This window comes from Gopherus evgoodei, chromosome 4, assembly GCF_007399415.2.
Source record: "Gopherus evgoodei ecotype Sinaloan lineage chromosome 4, rGopEvg1_v1.p, whole genome shotgun sequence".
NCBI classification, from domain to species: Eukaryota; Metazoa; Chordata; order Testudines; family Testudinidae; genus Gopherus; species Gopherus evgoodei.
Window position 1 is genome coordinate 102,218,614 of NC_044325.1, and position 16,288 is coordinate 102,234,901.

The 16,288-nt window shown below is 36.8% G+C and overlaps 1 protein-coding gene across 9 annotated transcripts in view; it reads left to right on the forward strand.

Annotated features, from left to right (window-relative positions):
• MRVI1 (murine retrovirus integration site 1 homolog) overlaps window positions 1-16,288 on the forward strand; it is a 133,130-nt gene that overhangs the window by 61,058 nt on the left and 55,784 nt on the right. For 8 of the 9 annotated variants that reach the window (XM_030560367.1, XM_030560365.1, XM_030560366.1 and 5 more), the window contains one exon: window positions 13,959-14,059. In XM_030560367.1, the coding sequence (XP_030416227.1) occupies window positions 13,959-14,059 (101 nt within the window). Of the gene's footprint in view, window positions 1-7,367; window positions 7,410-13,958; window positions 14,060-16,288 lie in introns of those variants that run through there. The other variant, XM_030560369.1, reaches the window with a different exon arrangement.

The window sequence follows — 16,288 nt, forward strand, 5'->3', positions numbered from 1 at the left end:
TGTGGAGAAAGTGAATAGGGAAGTATTATTCACTCCTTCACATAACACAAAACCAGGGATCCATTGAAATTAATAGGCAATAGGTTTAAAACAAATAGAGAGGAAGTACTTCTTCACATAACAGCCACTCAACCTGTGGAACTCACTGGCAGGGAATGGTATGAAGGCCAAAGTATAAGTTGGTTCTAAAAAGAATTGGATGATAGGTCCATCAGTGGCTATTAGCCAAGATGGTCAGGGATGCAACCCCATGCTCTGGGTATCCCTAAGCTTTTGTCTGCCAGAAGCTGGGACTGGATGACTGGGGATGGATCACTAGATAGATTGCCCTCTTCTGTTCATTCCCTCTGACGTATCTGACACCAATTACTGTCAGAAGACAGGAGATTGGGCTAGCTGAACCATTGATCTGACCCTGTTGATCATTATTTGTATATGTAGGGTTCTTCCATTACATCAAATGACTTGTATACATGAGGGATGAGAGCTGTACTTTTTCAAGTATAATATCCTCGGTTTGTTTTGGAAACTTATATTACTTATTATAACATTCTGTGCTCTTTATTCCAAAGCTGCCCAAAAACGTCATGTTCTTCAGCGACCATGAATAAAAAAGAATTATGAAAACATATACATACTGTCTGTTTTATTGTAACAAGGAATTGGAGTAATTTCTTTGCATTTTCAAAACTAAATTGCAGTATAATATACAATAACTTAACATCTGAGGAAAGGACTGAGTCTTGTAGATGCTTTAAGCTAAAACTAGAAGCACTGTTGTCCTCAGAGCTACAGAGCTTGTTTCTGAAGATGTTATCTTGTTGATACATGATGGAAATCAATTCTGTGTACAGTATCTATCAGTGCTTCAATCATCACAATGGTATCTGAACATGTACCAAAATTATATAAAGTCAAGATTTCTACATAGAAATCTACATGCAATTTTGTAATTTTAGATAAATAAAATAACCAATAAAATACGTTTGGCCTTCAAATAATTTGTATGTTCCTTTAAAGATTTTTTTTAATTTCTCAACCAATTATTTTTTTTAATAAAAAGCTTATTCTTTCCTGAGATATGTATGAATTTCTAGCTGAACAAAACAACATCATTCCATATAACAATTAAAGAATCACAGCCCAGACTGGTTATCCTGTTTTATGCAACCTGGTGAAAACGTAGAGAGGATTTATATTCTGGCATGTTTTCAGTTAAAATATATCATTGTCACTGGAGCTAGGACACTGTATTCTACACTTTGGATAAAAACATCCGCTTCTTTTCTTTTAACATCATAGGAAAATATTGTCAGCAATGAACCCTGCATTGATTTGTCATGCACATTTTGCTGAGGGTTAGTTTCCTGGTTTAAGATAAACACCCCAGTTGGATTCAAGTTTAGCAAACCATTAGTTGGGAACATACAGTAGGTCAAGCAGATTACTATTATCTGTCATGTGCAAATTGTATTTGAGTGTACTAGATACTCATTCTGAGCTTGCTAGGCACAGCACGCCAGAAGAGGGCTAGTATGAGAGAAACAAACATCTAGATCTAAATCTTGTTAATCTGGATGGATATAACATCATAGCCTTTTGTTCTAAAAACAAGTTTAAAATGAACTACAGTAAATGATAGATTATAAATCTTTGTTTACTAGGCAAAACACTTGCTTTTCAGAGGAATGTAATTTTAAGGGGTAAGAAAACAGAAGAAGGAATTTAAGCAGCAAGCTACTTTTAATCCTATCTAAATGTTTGGAACAAGGATTACAACTGGCAAATGTCTGGGCTAGGAGTTTAACATGTATGTTCCTGTCACCACCAGTGGGCCGTACTATAGCCTGAGTCCTACAGCATAATCTAGGTATTAGCTTAAAATAATGATAAATAAAGTCGTTCTGTTTTTCACTAGCTTGAAAAATTCCCACTGAAGTCAATAGAAGCAGGGTTTTAAGTAAGGAGGAACACAGCTCCCTGTTAGGTTGGTGAAATGAGGACTTGCCCAGCAGGGGAATCTAAAATCGGAGAAGCTAGTGACTGATTGAGGAATATCTGGGGCTCTGATCCTTTCCTGCTACTAAATAGACCAGCAATAGTACCTGCTGGGAGAAGAGATGGCCCAACTTGGAGTCTTCCTACCCTTCCTCTTTTCAAATAGTAATATTTGTCCTCTAGCAAGCCCTCATTCTCTTAAGGAGGTAAACTCAATCCTACCAGATTCCTTTATGCAGAACCTCTTTCTAGGAATTTTTAAGAAGATATTTAAACTGCAGAAAATTGCATTGGGTTTGTCCAAAATTTAAGGAAGAAACCTTGGGTCCGTGTTTTTAATTTATTTTTACATCAATACAGATTCTCCAACTTGCCCAAGTCAAAACAATAATATTAGGTAGGAATTAAAAAAGCACTCAGCACTGGCCTAACTCTGCTCCCATTGACTTTAGAGGGAAAGGAGTTAGGCCAACGCTGAAGGCTTTTGAAAATCTCACTCAGTGGTTTTTAGGAAAATGGATGGGCAAATATTAGGGATGTGCATCTACCCAGCTCTACACACTGCCCACACGCATGCACACTGTTGCTTGGTTGACTAAGGGTCTGCTTGTGGACATGTATGCCTTACAGATACATTTCTCCTCTTCTCTTCTCTTCTCTTCTCCCTGCTCTCTTCCTCCTGCTGCATCCTGTCTCTACAGCATGATGCAACACTGAGATCTATAATAACGGACACCAAAATTGGCAAGCATGAGCACCCTCTCCTATTCTGATGCAGTGTAAACCCTGACACTGAATAGGAATGCTGCCTGAATCGGGAGTGCAGGATAGGTCTTGTGTGTGTCCTGCCCCCATAGAACATTAAACAGTTTTTTTTTTATTTTTTTATTTTTTTTACAAGACCATTTGTTCAACACGGAAATGGTTTATACAGAATGATTGCTCAGGATACAAATTGTATCCCTTTTTCTGACTTTGATGTTGTGTCCTTTTATAAATTCACTTTCTTAGAATGAACTGACCTGCAATAACAACCAGAATCTGTTGATCATAGAGTTTTAGAATTAAAAAAAACAAATTGAATAGTTTCCTACATTTGCGTTAAGAAGCTAGAGACTAAGAAATTATCTGGGGATATGTGATAGTAGAGTTTTGAGACTGTGTGTAATTCTCATCTGGGATTAGAAACTGGCTATCTCAAGCCTTCTGTATTCTTTTCCACCTACATGTTATCAGGGTCCAATGGAAGCTCTCTCTTTCCCTCTTTTTAGTATAGAGAGTCCCTTTATCATCTTCAAGCCTCCTCCTCTTCAACTATAATCTGATTTTACTAGCTCTCCTGAGTTCTGATGTCATATCATCCCATTATATTTTTAACTTTTCTTTTAGACCATTTATTTTATTCCATCATCCAAATCTTGATATTGCTCCTTCGACTGTTTCTTATTCCAATTTGTATCAGACATTGATTTTCTTTTAAATTGCTGGATATTATCTGCTTTATTTTGAAAGGGGAAAAAAGCCTCTCATTTTTATTCTGTCTTGCTCTCCTGTCAAGAGAGCTACAACTGTGAATCTCAATACCCTACTGCCCTCTTTATGCCTCCAATTCAGCAAATCATTTAAGTATATGTTTAAACATGAGCTTAAGCCCTTTTGAAATCAAGGTTAAGTTAAGCATGTGACTAAGTGCTTTTGCTGAATAGGAATGGATTTAAGCATATGCTTAAAATTTATCTGCATGCTTAAATATCTTGTAGAATTGGGGCTTAAGCAGGAAAGGAAAAAGAACATTTTAGTTGTCAGAACATTCTATGATAACAATGGTCAATCCTTGTGTTACATTAGTTACTTAAAACAAGAATCCATTTAACTAAAATAGGATTTGGTTGATGGTTTTATTTTAAGGATAATCTGGTCAACTAAACTAAATATTTGTTATCTAGGTACCTGTATTGTCCTCCATTTCTCATGTACTCAAAACTCCTATTGACATCAATGAGTTTTCAATCTGTCCCAATATTGCAGGATCAGACTCTAATGTAAAAGATAGATAATGTAAATATTGGGTTGTCAATGCAAAAATTGACTTCTACAGATAGGAAATGTAAGATTGGTTTCTTAGTGTAATTAAATTAGTTATCACAAGTAAATAGCAGAGCCCCTAAGGCTCTGTCCTAGGACCACTGTTGTTCAACTTATTCATAAATTATCTGGAAAAGGGGGTAAAAAGTGAGGTGGCAAAGTTTGCAGACAATACTAAATGACTCAAGATAGTTAAGTCCAAAGCTGACTGCAAAGAGTTACAAAGGGATCTCGTTAACCTGGGTGACTGGGCAATAAAATGGCAGATGAAATTCAGTGTTAATAAAAAAGGGGAAAAAAAGAATATATGGAGATATATCTGTCTCATAGAACTGGAAGGGACCTTGAAACAGGGCCAGCTCCAGGGTTTTTGCTGCCCCAAGCAGTGGGGGGGGAAAAGCCACCAAATCACGATTGCAATTGGTGGCAGCTCCACCGCGCTGCTTTCTTCTTCAGTGGTAATTCGGCGGCAGGTCCTTCCCTCCAAGAGTGAGTGAGGGACCCCCTGCTGAATTGCTGCTGAAGAGCCTGACTTGCTGCCCCTTCCCCTTGGCTGTCCCAAGCACCTGCTTGCTGAGCTGGTGCCTGGGGCTAGCCCTGCCTTGAAAGGTCGTTAAGTCCAGCCCCTGCCTTCACTAGCAGGACAAAGTACTGATTTTGCCCCAGATCCCTAAGTGGCCTCCTCAAGGATTGAACTCACAACCCTGGGTTTAGCAGGCCACTGCTCAAACCACTGAGATACCCTTCCCTTGGTAAGTGCAAAGTAATGCACCATGGAAAAAATTATCCCAACACTACAAACAAAATGATGGCATCAATTGCCTGTTACCACTCAAGAAAAAGATCTTGGAGTCATAGTGGCTAGTGCAGTGAAAACATCAGCTCAACGTGCAGCAGCAGTTGAAAAAGCTGACAATGTTAGGAAACATTAGGAAAGGGATAGATAATAAGACAGAAAATATCATAATACCACTATATAAAACCATGGTCCATCCACCTCTAGAATACTACGTGCAATTTTTGTTTTAGACGACTTATGCCTCCCCATACTGGGGTGAGGCATAATCTAAAAGAGAGGGAGCCTGGCTAGGATGATGGTGGTGGCAGGCCACACCTCTCTCATTCCCAGGCCTGACTGCTGGGGACAGGGGCCGGGCGAGCCGGAAACTTGCCGGGTGGGATGGGGAAATCTGACTCGCTCAGCCCATCTCCAGCAGCTGGGCCTGGGCAGGGGGCAGTCAGCTGCCACCACCACCTCCCTTGCCACTCTCTCTGACAGCCACTGCACCGCACAGAGCAGTGACCCAGAGCAGCTCATGTGAGAAGTGGCTGGTCCTACCTCTTCTGCTCCCCACCTGGGCCCAGCTTAGATACGTTCCTGGAGGACAGGTCCTTCAATGAGTATTAGCAAAGACAAGTGTTTTAAGCAAAGATGCTTACAATGGAAGCATGTATTAGCAAAAATGGAATCATAGAATATCAGGTTTGGAAGGGACCTCAAGAGATTATCTAGTCCAACCCCCTGCTCAAAGCAGGACCAGTCCCTTGATTTAGCGCTGGATGTCTCTACCTCACTCATTGCAAGAAGCAGGACTGAACAGTAGGGGTTTGATCACTGGATAATTGCTCTGTTCTGTTTATCTGTCTGAAGATCTGGCACTGGCCACTGCCAGAAGATGGGATACTGGGCTAGAAGGGCCATTGGTCTGTGGCCACTGTGGCCATTCTTATGTTGAACTTGGAGCTAGAAACAAATTGGTGTCATTTTAGCAAATATGCATTTATACGTATTTTATCAGAGTTATAAATGATGTTTCCTTTCTGACATGTAAATATACAAATATTTTTACAGTTCTCAAACTGCATTTTAAATGAGTTCTATTCTTCTTGCCTAGATTTGGATTGTACCTGGATAAGCAATGCAAAATTACTGAAACAATGAAAATGAAACTTCCTTTGAACTTGAAAACAAATGTTTATGTATAGTGTGAGACAGGATCTCTAGAACACACACAGGATGAAGTTCATTTTATTTCAGAAGTAATCTGTTATTATTATTGTTTCTGTTAAAACTTCCTGAGAAAGAGGATAGGTGGGGCACATCATAAAGAGAGCGGTGAATCAGAGAACGTGGGAAAAGGGCAGTTAGCGTACTGTACAGTTTCTTAGTTTGAGGCTGGTTAGAAAGATTATTTTGCTAAGTTTGATCTGGGAATTTACTGTTGTTCTTTATCTCTGATAGTACATCATGTGTTTGAGTTACTCAGGTTTATTTTTATTTAATTTTTAATAGTGGGTGAGTTTTCTAGCTTAAAGGAAGGAGAAGAGAATTCATATCATGTGCTTCAAATTAGTCACAGCACATAAATCCTTTTTGAGGCAGTTTTGTTTGAGATACCATTTTGTTTGTACTGTTAAAATGCATTAGAATACTGAGTATTATTGTCTAATGGCTGAATTATAGCCATTCCTTGTGCAAGTGCATAAGGGACGGGGCATGAGGAGCTTCCCACTTTAATCATTCAAAGACTCATAGATTTTAAGGTCAGAAGGGACCATCATGGTCATCTAGACTGACAGCCTGCACATTACAGACCACAGAACCTCACTCACCCTCTCCTGTAATAGACAGTAACTCAGCCAGAGGTTATGTAATATCCTCAATCACGATTTAAAGACTTCATGATTTAAAGTTACAGAGAATCCACCATTTACAATAGTTTCAACCTGAAAGTGACCTGTGCCTCATGCTGCAGAAGAAGGCAAAATACCCACAGGGTCTCTGCCAATCTGATGCAGGGGAAAATTCCTTCCCACTTCCGAATATGGCAGTCAGCTGGGCCCTGAGTATTTTGGTAAGACCCAACAGGGTCCAACCACAGTTGCTCATTTGAGTACAAAGACTGCTCTTGATTAATAGTATTTGGCTCTGTGACAAAGGGCTCTGTGACTCCTTCCCATACATGCAACCATGTATTGCACAGGGTAGGGCAAGAGCTTTGCAGCACCTTAAAGGGTGTGCTGTCTGAATTATACTTGAGAATATATATGATGACCTAGATTAGGTTACTTTAATCTGACCTAATCTTGAATTCAGTTGTTTTTGAAAAATAATTGAAGCCTCTTATTTAAGTTCCTAAATATGGATTTAGTCACCTAATTTTAGTCACATGTTTTTAAAAATCTCAGTTGCAATCCTGACATAGTCCAAAAGGTTTAACCCTTTGTTTATACCAGCTTTATAAAGATCACTAAGGTGTGCCTGTGTAGGAGGCCTGATCCTGCTCACACTGAAGTTAATGGTCACAATTGTCATTGACTTCCAGGTAAGTAGAATTAGACCTGAAACCTGATTGTTATAGGCATGTGCTATTCATCCAGTAAACAGGGCAGGAAGATAGCTCTTTCAAAAATGTAAATAAACAGGGTTCTATATCTGATCATAATAGTTTCAAAGCAACATCAGCATTGCCTTTACAGTCTCATATTACAATAATTAGGGTTTCTAGGTTTTGGCATTTATTTTTCCAAATATTCAGGCAATATATTTCTTTAAGTTTAAATCTTCACAAAATTTTCTTAGCATGTTTTTATTTTTCTTAATTCTTACTTCCCAATGATCACTAACATGGAATATCCTGAATGTGACATCTAAATGAGAGTTATGGTCATGGAGATGAGGAGCTGTGTACATTTTTTTTTTTTTTGAGTAAAAACTTCTGTTTACCAGCAGGTCAAAAATTTGGTGCCTGTTTTTAAGTAATTACTTTGAACTTAAAATGGAAGCCTTAGCCAAAATTTATTTTATCAATTTACATTTGTCATCTTGATTTTAATCATATGTCATTTGGGAGGGAGGGTTTTATCGGTTCACTTGCAATAGTGCCACGTATTTTAGTTTTAAACTATTTTGAAGCTATTGTCTATTCATTTGAATTTATCAGATGAATACATGTATTCAACAAGAACAAAATGTGACCCTTGAGGAAAATTTATTTATAAAAAATTGATAAGTGGCGTACTTAATGGAAAACAACTTTAGAATTGTTGAGATCAGAGTATATTTTATTCCATGTTAGTTGTACTCTTGCCCACTGGGTAAATATGTTTGTAATGACTTTGTTTACTACATTGCATTTTTAAGATAACCTCAAATGGAGAAATGATTGAATGAAAGGTATCAAAATAGTCTTTTGAAAATTATTTTTAATTGTTTCAAATGAAGAAGTAGTCATTTTGTAGCCTGAATGTCAGAAACTTTTTTGTTTTATTGTGACAATACTCCTAATTTTGGAGCATGGATTTTCAGCTCCGTGAAACTGAATACCACATCTTCTAAATACACAAATCAGTTTTGTCAGGAGGACTTCCATTAATCTACGTATTTTGAGTAGACACTGATGAAGTAGTTCTAATATTTTAACCCTAAATTTTACAGATTTAAACCTATCTTCTGATTAGTCATATGTCTTTGTTATAAATTAAGATTACTTCCTTGAGCACAGTTGGAACAAATACAACATTTCACTCAGAGCCAGTTTGAATTTACAGAATGGAAAAGCACATGTGAATCTCTGCCATATTGAGAGCCAAATTCTGCTGAATCCATTGCTCATTGAAGTCAATAGTAAGTCTCCTTTGGGTCAGGCTTTCAGTTACTGGGGTGCAATTGAGGGGAAATTTGTCCCTCAAAAACTTACATATTATATAGCTGTATTGTATTGTAACTATGCTATAGAAATCCTATTTTAATTAGTTCATAAAGTATTTCATTAGAATTGTCTTGGTTCTTAACTCTTTAAATTGAGACTCATTAGAGTGGTAATTTATGGCAAATGCTTTCTCTGCTTAATTCTTATCGGTGTCTTCTTGGTAGAAGTTCCCCGAATTAATCTCCTAATCATTTCTGCTGAAAAGTGGAGATACAACAAGTTATCCTATTGCTCCAGTAGATTTGTTCCTTCAGAATACAGAGAAGAAAGTGCCATTCACCTGTGAGCAACTTTAACTCCAGCCAGGAATACTAACAGTATTGCAGAGTGATGTGTTCCATTCATTTTTTCCTAAAATACAAATAAATCTTTCAAAATGGGCCTACACTCTCTTTTATCAGTATAGTTTTCTGTGAATTGAGGCTTTTCAAACTTATTTACTTGATTAGTGTCAAGGAGTAACAATAATCCATTTGTTTATGAAAATACTTAAAATGTGCAGTGAATTCTTCCTTTTTTCTCGTTATATTTGCATAGAATATAACACTACTTATCATTTACATAATGACTTTTTATCTTCAAAGCATTTTACAAACATGAATTAATCTTTGTAACTTCCCAATTAGGGAGGAAAGTAGTACCTGAATTTCCCAGATAGAGAAACTGAGTCAGATGTTAAGTGGATTGTCTAAAGAGTTGTAATTAGACTTCATGTGGTTTTTAATGCTCATCCCTATGCTCTGAGTTACTATGCTTATCCTCCATCTTCATTTGGCTCTACTTGTATGTGCATATGTTTATGCTGAATATTTCTTCTAGCATCATTCTTTTCCATGTGTAAATGATTGTTTTGTATTTTTTTAAATGATACAATTTTTGCTAATTTGAAGCAATCTTCCTCCTTAATATTGAACAGAATAAGTCTTTCAATTGTCCTCGATCAGGAAAAAAGAACTTCAGAAATACATAACCATCTAACAGTATATAGATGATATTTGGCTGACAACATAATGTACTTGACAGTTATTTAAATATGGGTCAAGGGCATACTCTTTTTGACTATGTATTGGAAATCCACAGGTCTTAATTCCAAATGTATTCTTTGCACTTTTTCTAGTAATATCATCATCAGTAGATCATACACAGGAAACGGCCTCCAGTAAACTCCAGTATCCACTTCTCAACTTTTGGCATTATTCCCAGCTCTCCAGTACAGGTCATGGGCAGAGACAATAGAAATTTACAGTTGCTAAAAGTTGTGGATATAGGTTCCTCTAACAGTTCTTACCATATTTTTCTAAAGAGAAGTGTCAAAATCATAGTACCAGGATGACTCAATTAGATTTTTAATTATTGACCTTGGACCAAAGCTACAGTGTTAGGATCATGCATTACCTTGATTCATAGTAGATCTTCAACAGATGACAATGGGACTTTTTCCCCATGATTGAGTGTAAATATGACTTTTATATAATAAAGATAATGACACATTTACTCATTTTGGGGGGATGGGGAGAACTGGAATTACCCCTATTGAAGTCAATTGAAAGAGACTTGTGGAACAAAGTATTGAAATCAATAAAAACACTTGTGAAGGCACTATTCAACATGACTTAAAGGTGACAGAATGTAGTCCTTCTGTAATACAACTAATGCTATATTCTGCATTGCTAATTTAAAAAAAAAGCTTATGAAGGGCACTGCTGAGACCATTATTATTTCTGCCATTGTTTTCTATGGCTATTTGCAAGTTCAGTTATGCAACTTGCATGTATATTAGTTGTGCAGTCCCATGTTTAACTTCTTTGGAAATTGGGACCTTAAAATATAACTACTGGATATCAGAATCAAAACCCATTTTCTAAAAAAAAAATCCATTTGTATGAAAATGAAAGCGTTCTGTGGGATCTGAATCTATTATGGGGCTGGAATAGGATATTAAGTAAACTGGGGGGGTTGACACCTCTACTTCTAGCATCTAAGGTGTCATTTCTAAAAATGGTGTATCTGGCCTTTCGGACTGTGCAGAAAACTTCACAGTGCAAACCAGTGCAATGTTGTCTTCTTTAATCTGCAGACAACAGATGGAAATTATATTGCACCCAGAGACTTGTGAATTTTCTTCATATATCATCATAGTGTATCAGCCTTCAAGGTTACTTACGACCATTATTAATTCACATAACAGGTACATGTTATCCAGCAGATACATATGTCCAGTGCCGACAGATACTGTGCTGTTTCATTTGTTTAAAAAGATATTCCATAGAAACTGCTGTCATTATGTACATATTAAAGAACTGATAAAGGGAATGAAGCAGCAAGTTAGGACAGCTGGATTCAGTTCTGGTATTGATTTATAAGACCCATGCAATTTTTGTAATCAAATAAAAAATTAACTGTACTAATTTAGTAGGTTCATGTTTTAAAAAAAAAACAAAAAACAAAAAAATTACTATCCTAACCTTTTTTTTTTAACAGAATTAACTAGAATGTGGAGGAATTTGGTTTTTTTATGGAGAAGAAAGCTTTATAATATATTTCTCATTTTCCTCCAAAATCCATACAAAACATCAACAGATTTCCCATTTGTTAGTTATGGCTAACCTTAACTAACTTTCTTCAAAACTGCAGCCACCACCTCTATTTATTGGCAGTTCCTTATAAAATATTTTAGTATGAAATCTGTGTCTCAGAAATATTTCTGTACTGATTTGAAAGAAAGATTTTTTCCCCTAGGGCAAAATTTTCATGCAGCCACAAACGAGCATCTCATTTTGCACCCTCATAAAAATGAGTGCTCACCTGTTTTCTGCAAGTGATTCATCATACACCCACTTTTGTAGGTGCAGTCCAGAATACATTTAGAAATGGGGGCTGTATAATTGCCTGATTTGATGAACAAAGGCTAGTTTAAACGCCCAAATGCAGGATGTTGTGATTACTATATACATGCAGTGAGTGCACATCTGTCACATTGTACAAAGCTTTAAAAATTTGACCTTCAACAGTAACACCTACTAGAGAGACAAGGTGAGTGAGGTAATATATTTTATTAGGCCAATTTCTGTTGATGAAAGAGAAAAGCTTTTCAGCCACAGAGAGCTGTTCTTCCAGTCTGGGAAGGGTACTCAGCTAAATACAAGGTGAAACAGATTGTTTAGCAAAAGTGGTTAGTTAACACATTCTAAAAGACCATTCAAGGTGAAGTGGTCTGTAAACAGTTCTGCAGTTAGGGTTAGTGGTTACAGATTATCAGAATAATCCATAAATCCAGAGTCTTTATTTAGACCATGATTTTCAGTGTCTAGCAAACTTATGAATTTAAGCTCCAAAGCTTGTCTTTTGAATGAGATATTGTGCAGGAGTCTGATGAGAATGAGAACTGAGAGATCAGATATAAAAGGATCACTTTGTGAAAAGTGTTCACACTCCGGGAAAATGGCATTTTGTCTCTTATCATTTTTCTATGCGAGTTAATTCTAGAGCATAGTGATTGGTTTCACCCATAGTTGTTACTAGGGCATACAGTGCACTGGAGGAGGTATACCACATGTAGCGAAAGCCATGTATAGGATCCAGGGATCTGTTGTGGGAGGTTTTGATCACCATAGCAGTGGAGATATGGTTGCAGGTTTTACATCTTTTGTTATGGCAGGGCCTGGTACCACTTTGAGTTGGTGTGTCCTGACCTGTGGGGAGCTTGCTTCTGATTATGAGCTTGGCCTTCAACAATAGCTACCCATCCATCAGACTCTCTTAGAACACTCCCACACCAGCATCAACTTCCTGGACACAATCAGCTTCAGCAATGGAATCCTACAGACAACTATATACAAGAAACCCATGGATCAGCACCCTTACCTTCACAGATCCAGTAACCACCCCAAACATATCAAGAAATCTATCTACAGCATTCAGATACCACAGAATATGCTCTGAGGAGAAAGTCCGAAATACACACCTTAACACATTTAAAACCGCCTTCATAAAACAAATACACTCCACCAGAGAAATAGATCACATAATGGAATGGGCCACCCAAATACTCCAAGAGAACCTGCTTCAATATAGAAGCTACCCGCCTCCCACACATCCTTATCACCCTGCGCTGGAACCCATATGGGTTATCATTAAACAGTTATAACTCATACTCTATGGAGACAGCATCCTGAAAGAAATTTTTCCTGAACCCCCTTTTCTGGCCTTCAAACAACCCCCAACCTTGCCAAGCTCTTTATTGGAACAAGCTCCCCACAGACGTGGAAGTAGCAATTCAAAGCAGCATCAGACCTCTCCATAACAAATGCAAAACATAACTCCACTGCTATGGTGACTCCCACAACATAGCTTTCAAGATCCATGTGTACCTTTCCCAGACCTGAAGAAGAGCTCTATGAAGCTCAAAACCTTGTTTCCAGGATCCACCTTCTCTTTCTAATATCGTGGAACCAATACCACTACAACAACACTGCAAACTGACACAGACTGTCATGTAAACTTTTAAAAATGACATATTGTATTTTATTAAAATATCTGATTGTTGTAAAATCTGATAATAAGTCCCACTATATTTGGTTACAACAAGCACTGCTAATTCATGTTGATGTGAGATAGGGAAATAGAAAGCAAGCAATAAACAACATTAAAATAATAGTTTCTGTATGCTGAAACAAACTGTTGTTGCTACTAATTGGAGTTTTGCATCGAATTTAACCCACCATTGTAAAGGATCCATTCTTCCCCTTTTCTTACATGCCATTCTTATTAACGTCAGTGGGATTTACACTTGAGCTTCAAGGGGAATACACAAATTACTCACAATGTGCCTCAGCACCTCTGTGGGACTAATCCTGAGAGTCCTTGTAAAAACCAACCTTTTACTGATTTTTACTTTGTGCAAGGACTGCTAACATCAGGCCCTATGTGAAGAAATTGCATGTCAATGGCTAGTCATCATTTCTCCTCAATAGTTGGAGTTAAGGATTGGTTTCATTATCTGTTGTGTTTGAAGGAGATTTAACTCTTATATTATTGAACCATGTTGATCTTTTCTCCAGGTAAATTGACAGAGAAATACATTTTATATTCCATATACAGCATCATTTTTCAGTGTTTTAAATTTTTGTTTAACTACATTTTTATTTGTCACAAACCATTCAGGATGCTACTATTGAGGGGACAACATGCAGTACACCTTCTATTGTTCTTCCAGAGAATGCTGTAACGCCAGATGTAGAAATTGATAAAAATCTGGTTAACAGGTACTGCATATAATACATGTGTTATCAGATTATACATAACTGGTATAATAATTCCAAGATATACATTTCAGAGAATCTGTGGGTTTGAAATGTACTTCGTTTTAAAGAAATCAGCATTTTATTTTTATTTGTAACTCGATATATTGTCTTTACCGTTCTCTGACTATTTTTAACATAAGGAGGTAGAATTATAGAGATATCATAATTGGTACCAAAGGAATAGGTTTTTTACACCACTCAGTCCTGTGACCTAACTCTGGGAATAATCCCAAATGAAATCTGTAGGAGTTTGACATGAATAAGGACTGCAAAATGCATGCATGAAGTTTACATAAATTTGCTAATCTTCCAGATTAACACAATTTAAATTTTGAGCAAATGTGAGATTAAAACAACTATGAAAATAGATTTTTCACATAATTTGGACCCAGTCTGACAACTATTACTCATGGGAGCAGGCCTTCCTCATGTGAGTAAATTCACTGTAACCTTGTGAGTAAAGGTTGCTGCCTCTGTTTCTTTGGCATGTGATGGAGTGTCCTGGAGCCCTCTGCCCTTGTGTAGGGCATGCAGGGACCTGTAACAATTGTGCAAGGAGTATTCCTTTGACACACTTTACTCCATGCACAGTATCCCAAGCTCTTTGACCCCACATCAGCTTCCTGTATGACCACCAGTGGAGCACAAGTTGGGCAGTTTGGGAAGGGATTGTACCTCAGGAGGAAGGCACAATTCTTCCCTGAGTGCCTCATGGGGCAGTATACCCCTAGTCAGTTCAATGGCTAAATCCCACCTTCTAGTCCACTAATTGTAGTTGTGGGGTCAGATTCTGCTGATTTTATTCACACAAGTGAATATTGGCATATGTAAGGTGAAGAGAATTTGGTCCAAAATGGAAAAAAAATTTTGTTAAAATCCTTAATATATATCGTTCCTTCTTCGTTAGGTTATACTCATGTAGCTTAATAAGTGTGTACAGAATGCATAGTTTGAATCTGATTATACCACTCCTTTTTTGTTACCCACCTCTTAGAATGTTGTTTTAAATTATGCCTGCTACTATTATATCCTAGTACCATGCAGAAAAGTTTATATATATTAGCAGTCATTCATATTAAATAGAACCTGTAACCTACTTTGCAAGAACTATGTATCAACACAATAATTTGTACTTAGAAAAATCAAGAACATTCCATTTATCTGAAGCTTAAATTAGTAAAGAATTCAAAACCAATAAATTAACTAAAAAAGGAAAGTACCAATTTAAACAGAAGTCTTATTTATAGTATGTAAGAACAATATAGCAACAAGGCTTAACTGTAATGGAAAGTAATTACCGAAGGAAATTGAGTAAACTAAAAATGCTTTCTTTGCAACATGTACTAACAGCCTTTGCAAATACTATATTTAATTTTATTCTTTTATTTTGCATTTTATGTTTTCATGCATTGTTGAAAATGGTTATGATTTCTCTTGGCATATTTAGTTGATGACACATCTGTTATATGCCCTCTTATTTCCAGTCTTGTGTACATTATCTTCAGTATTGAATAAATTATTAAAACTTACACCATTATAACTATCAACATCAATAACTGCTATTGTGTATCATTTCATTATCACATGCATTGTGGGAAAGCTTGTATCACTGCAGATTCCCCAGTCAAGCCATTATTTAGTAAACTTGTGGTGGCAATAAAGGAAATGTTCTGTTTCCCAAAGAGTGGGAAATCTTCAGAATACTGGCAAAAACATTTTGAGTTTTCTTTTAAAGAATTTGAGCTGGCTGGTAACCTGTGTGAGACCACATTCATTTCAAAATAACCATCTAACAGTTAGCAAATGGTAATAGCTCTATGTAACAGATCTTTGAATTAATGAAATGGAAGAGAGATATTCCAGATTCTGGCCCCAGTTCAACACATGTTCATGCTAAACTTTAAACACATTAATAATACCATCACTATTCAGCAAAACACTTAAACATTGAGGTCAATGGGATGTAAGTACTATCTTAAAGTTAAGCATATGCTTAAATACTTTGTTGAACAGGGATAGGATTATCAATATGATTAAAATTAAGTATGTGTTTACATCTTTGCTGATTTGGGACCATTATTATCGGTCCTTCGAGCTACCCAGTTCCTCATCCTGATGTAGCTTAATATCTATTTAAAATAAATGCATTTTTTTTATCTCAGAGAGAACAAATAATCATAACAAATTATC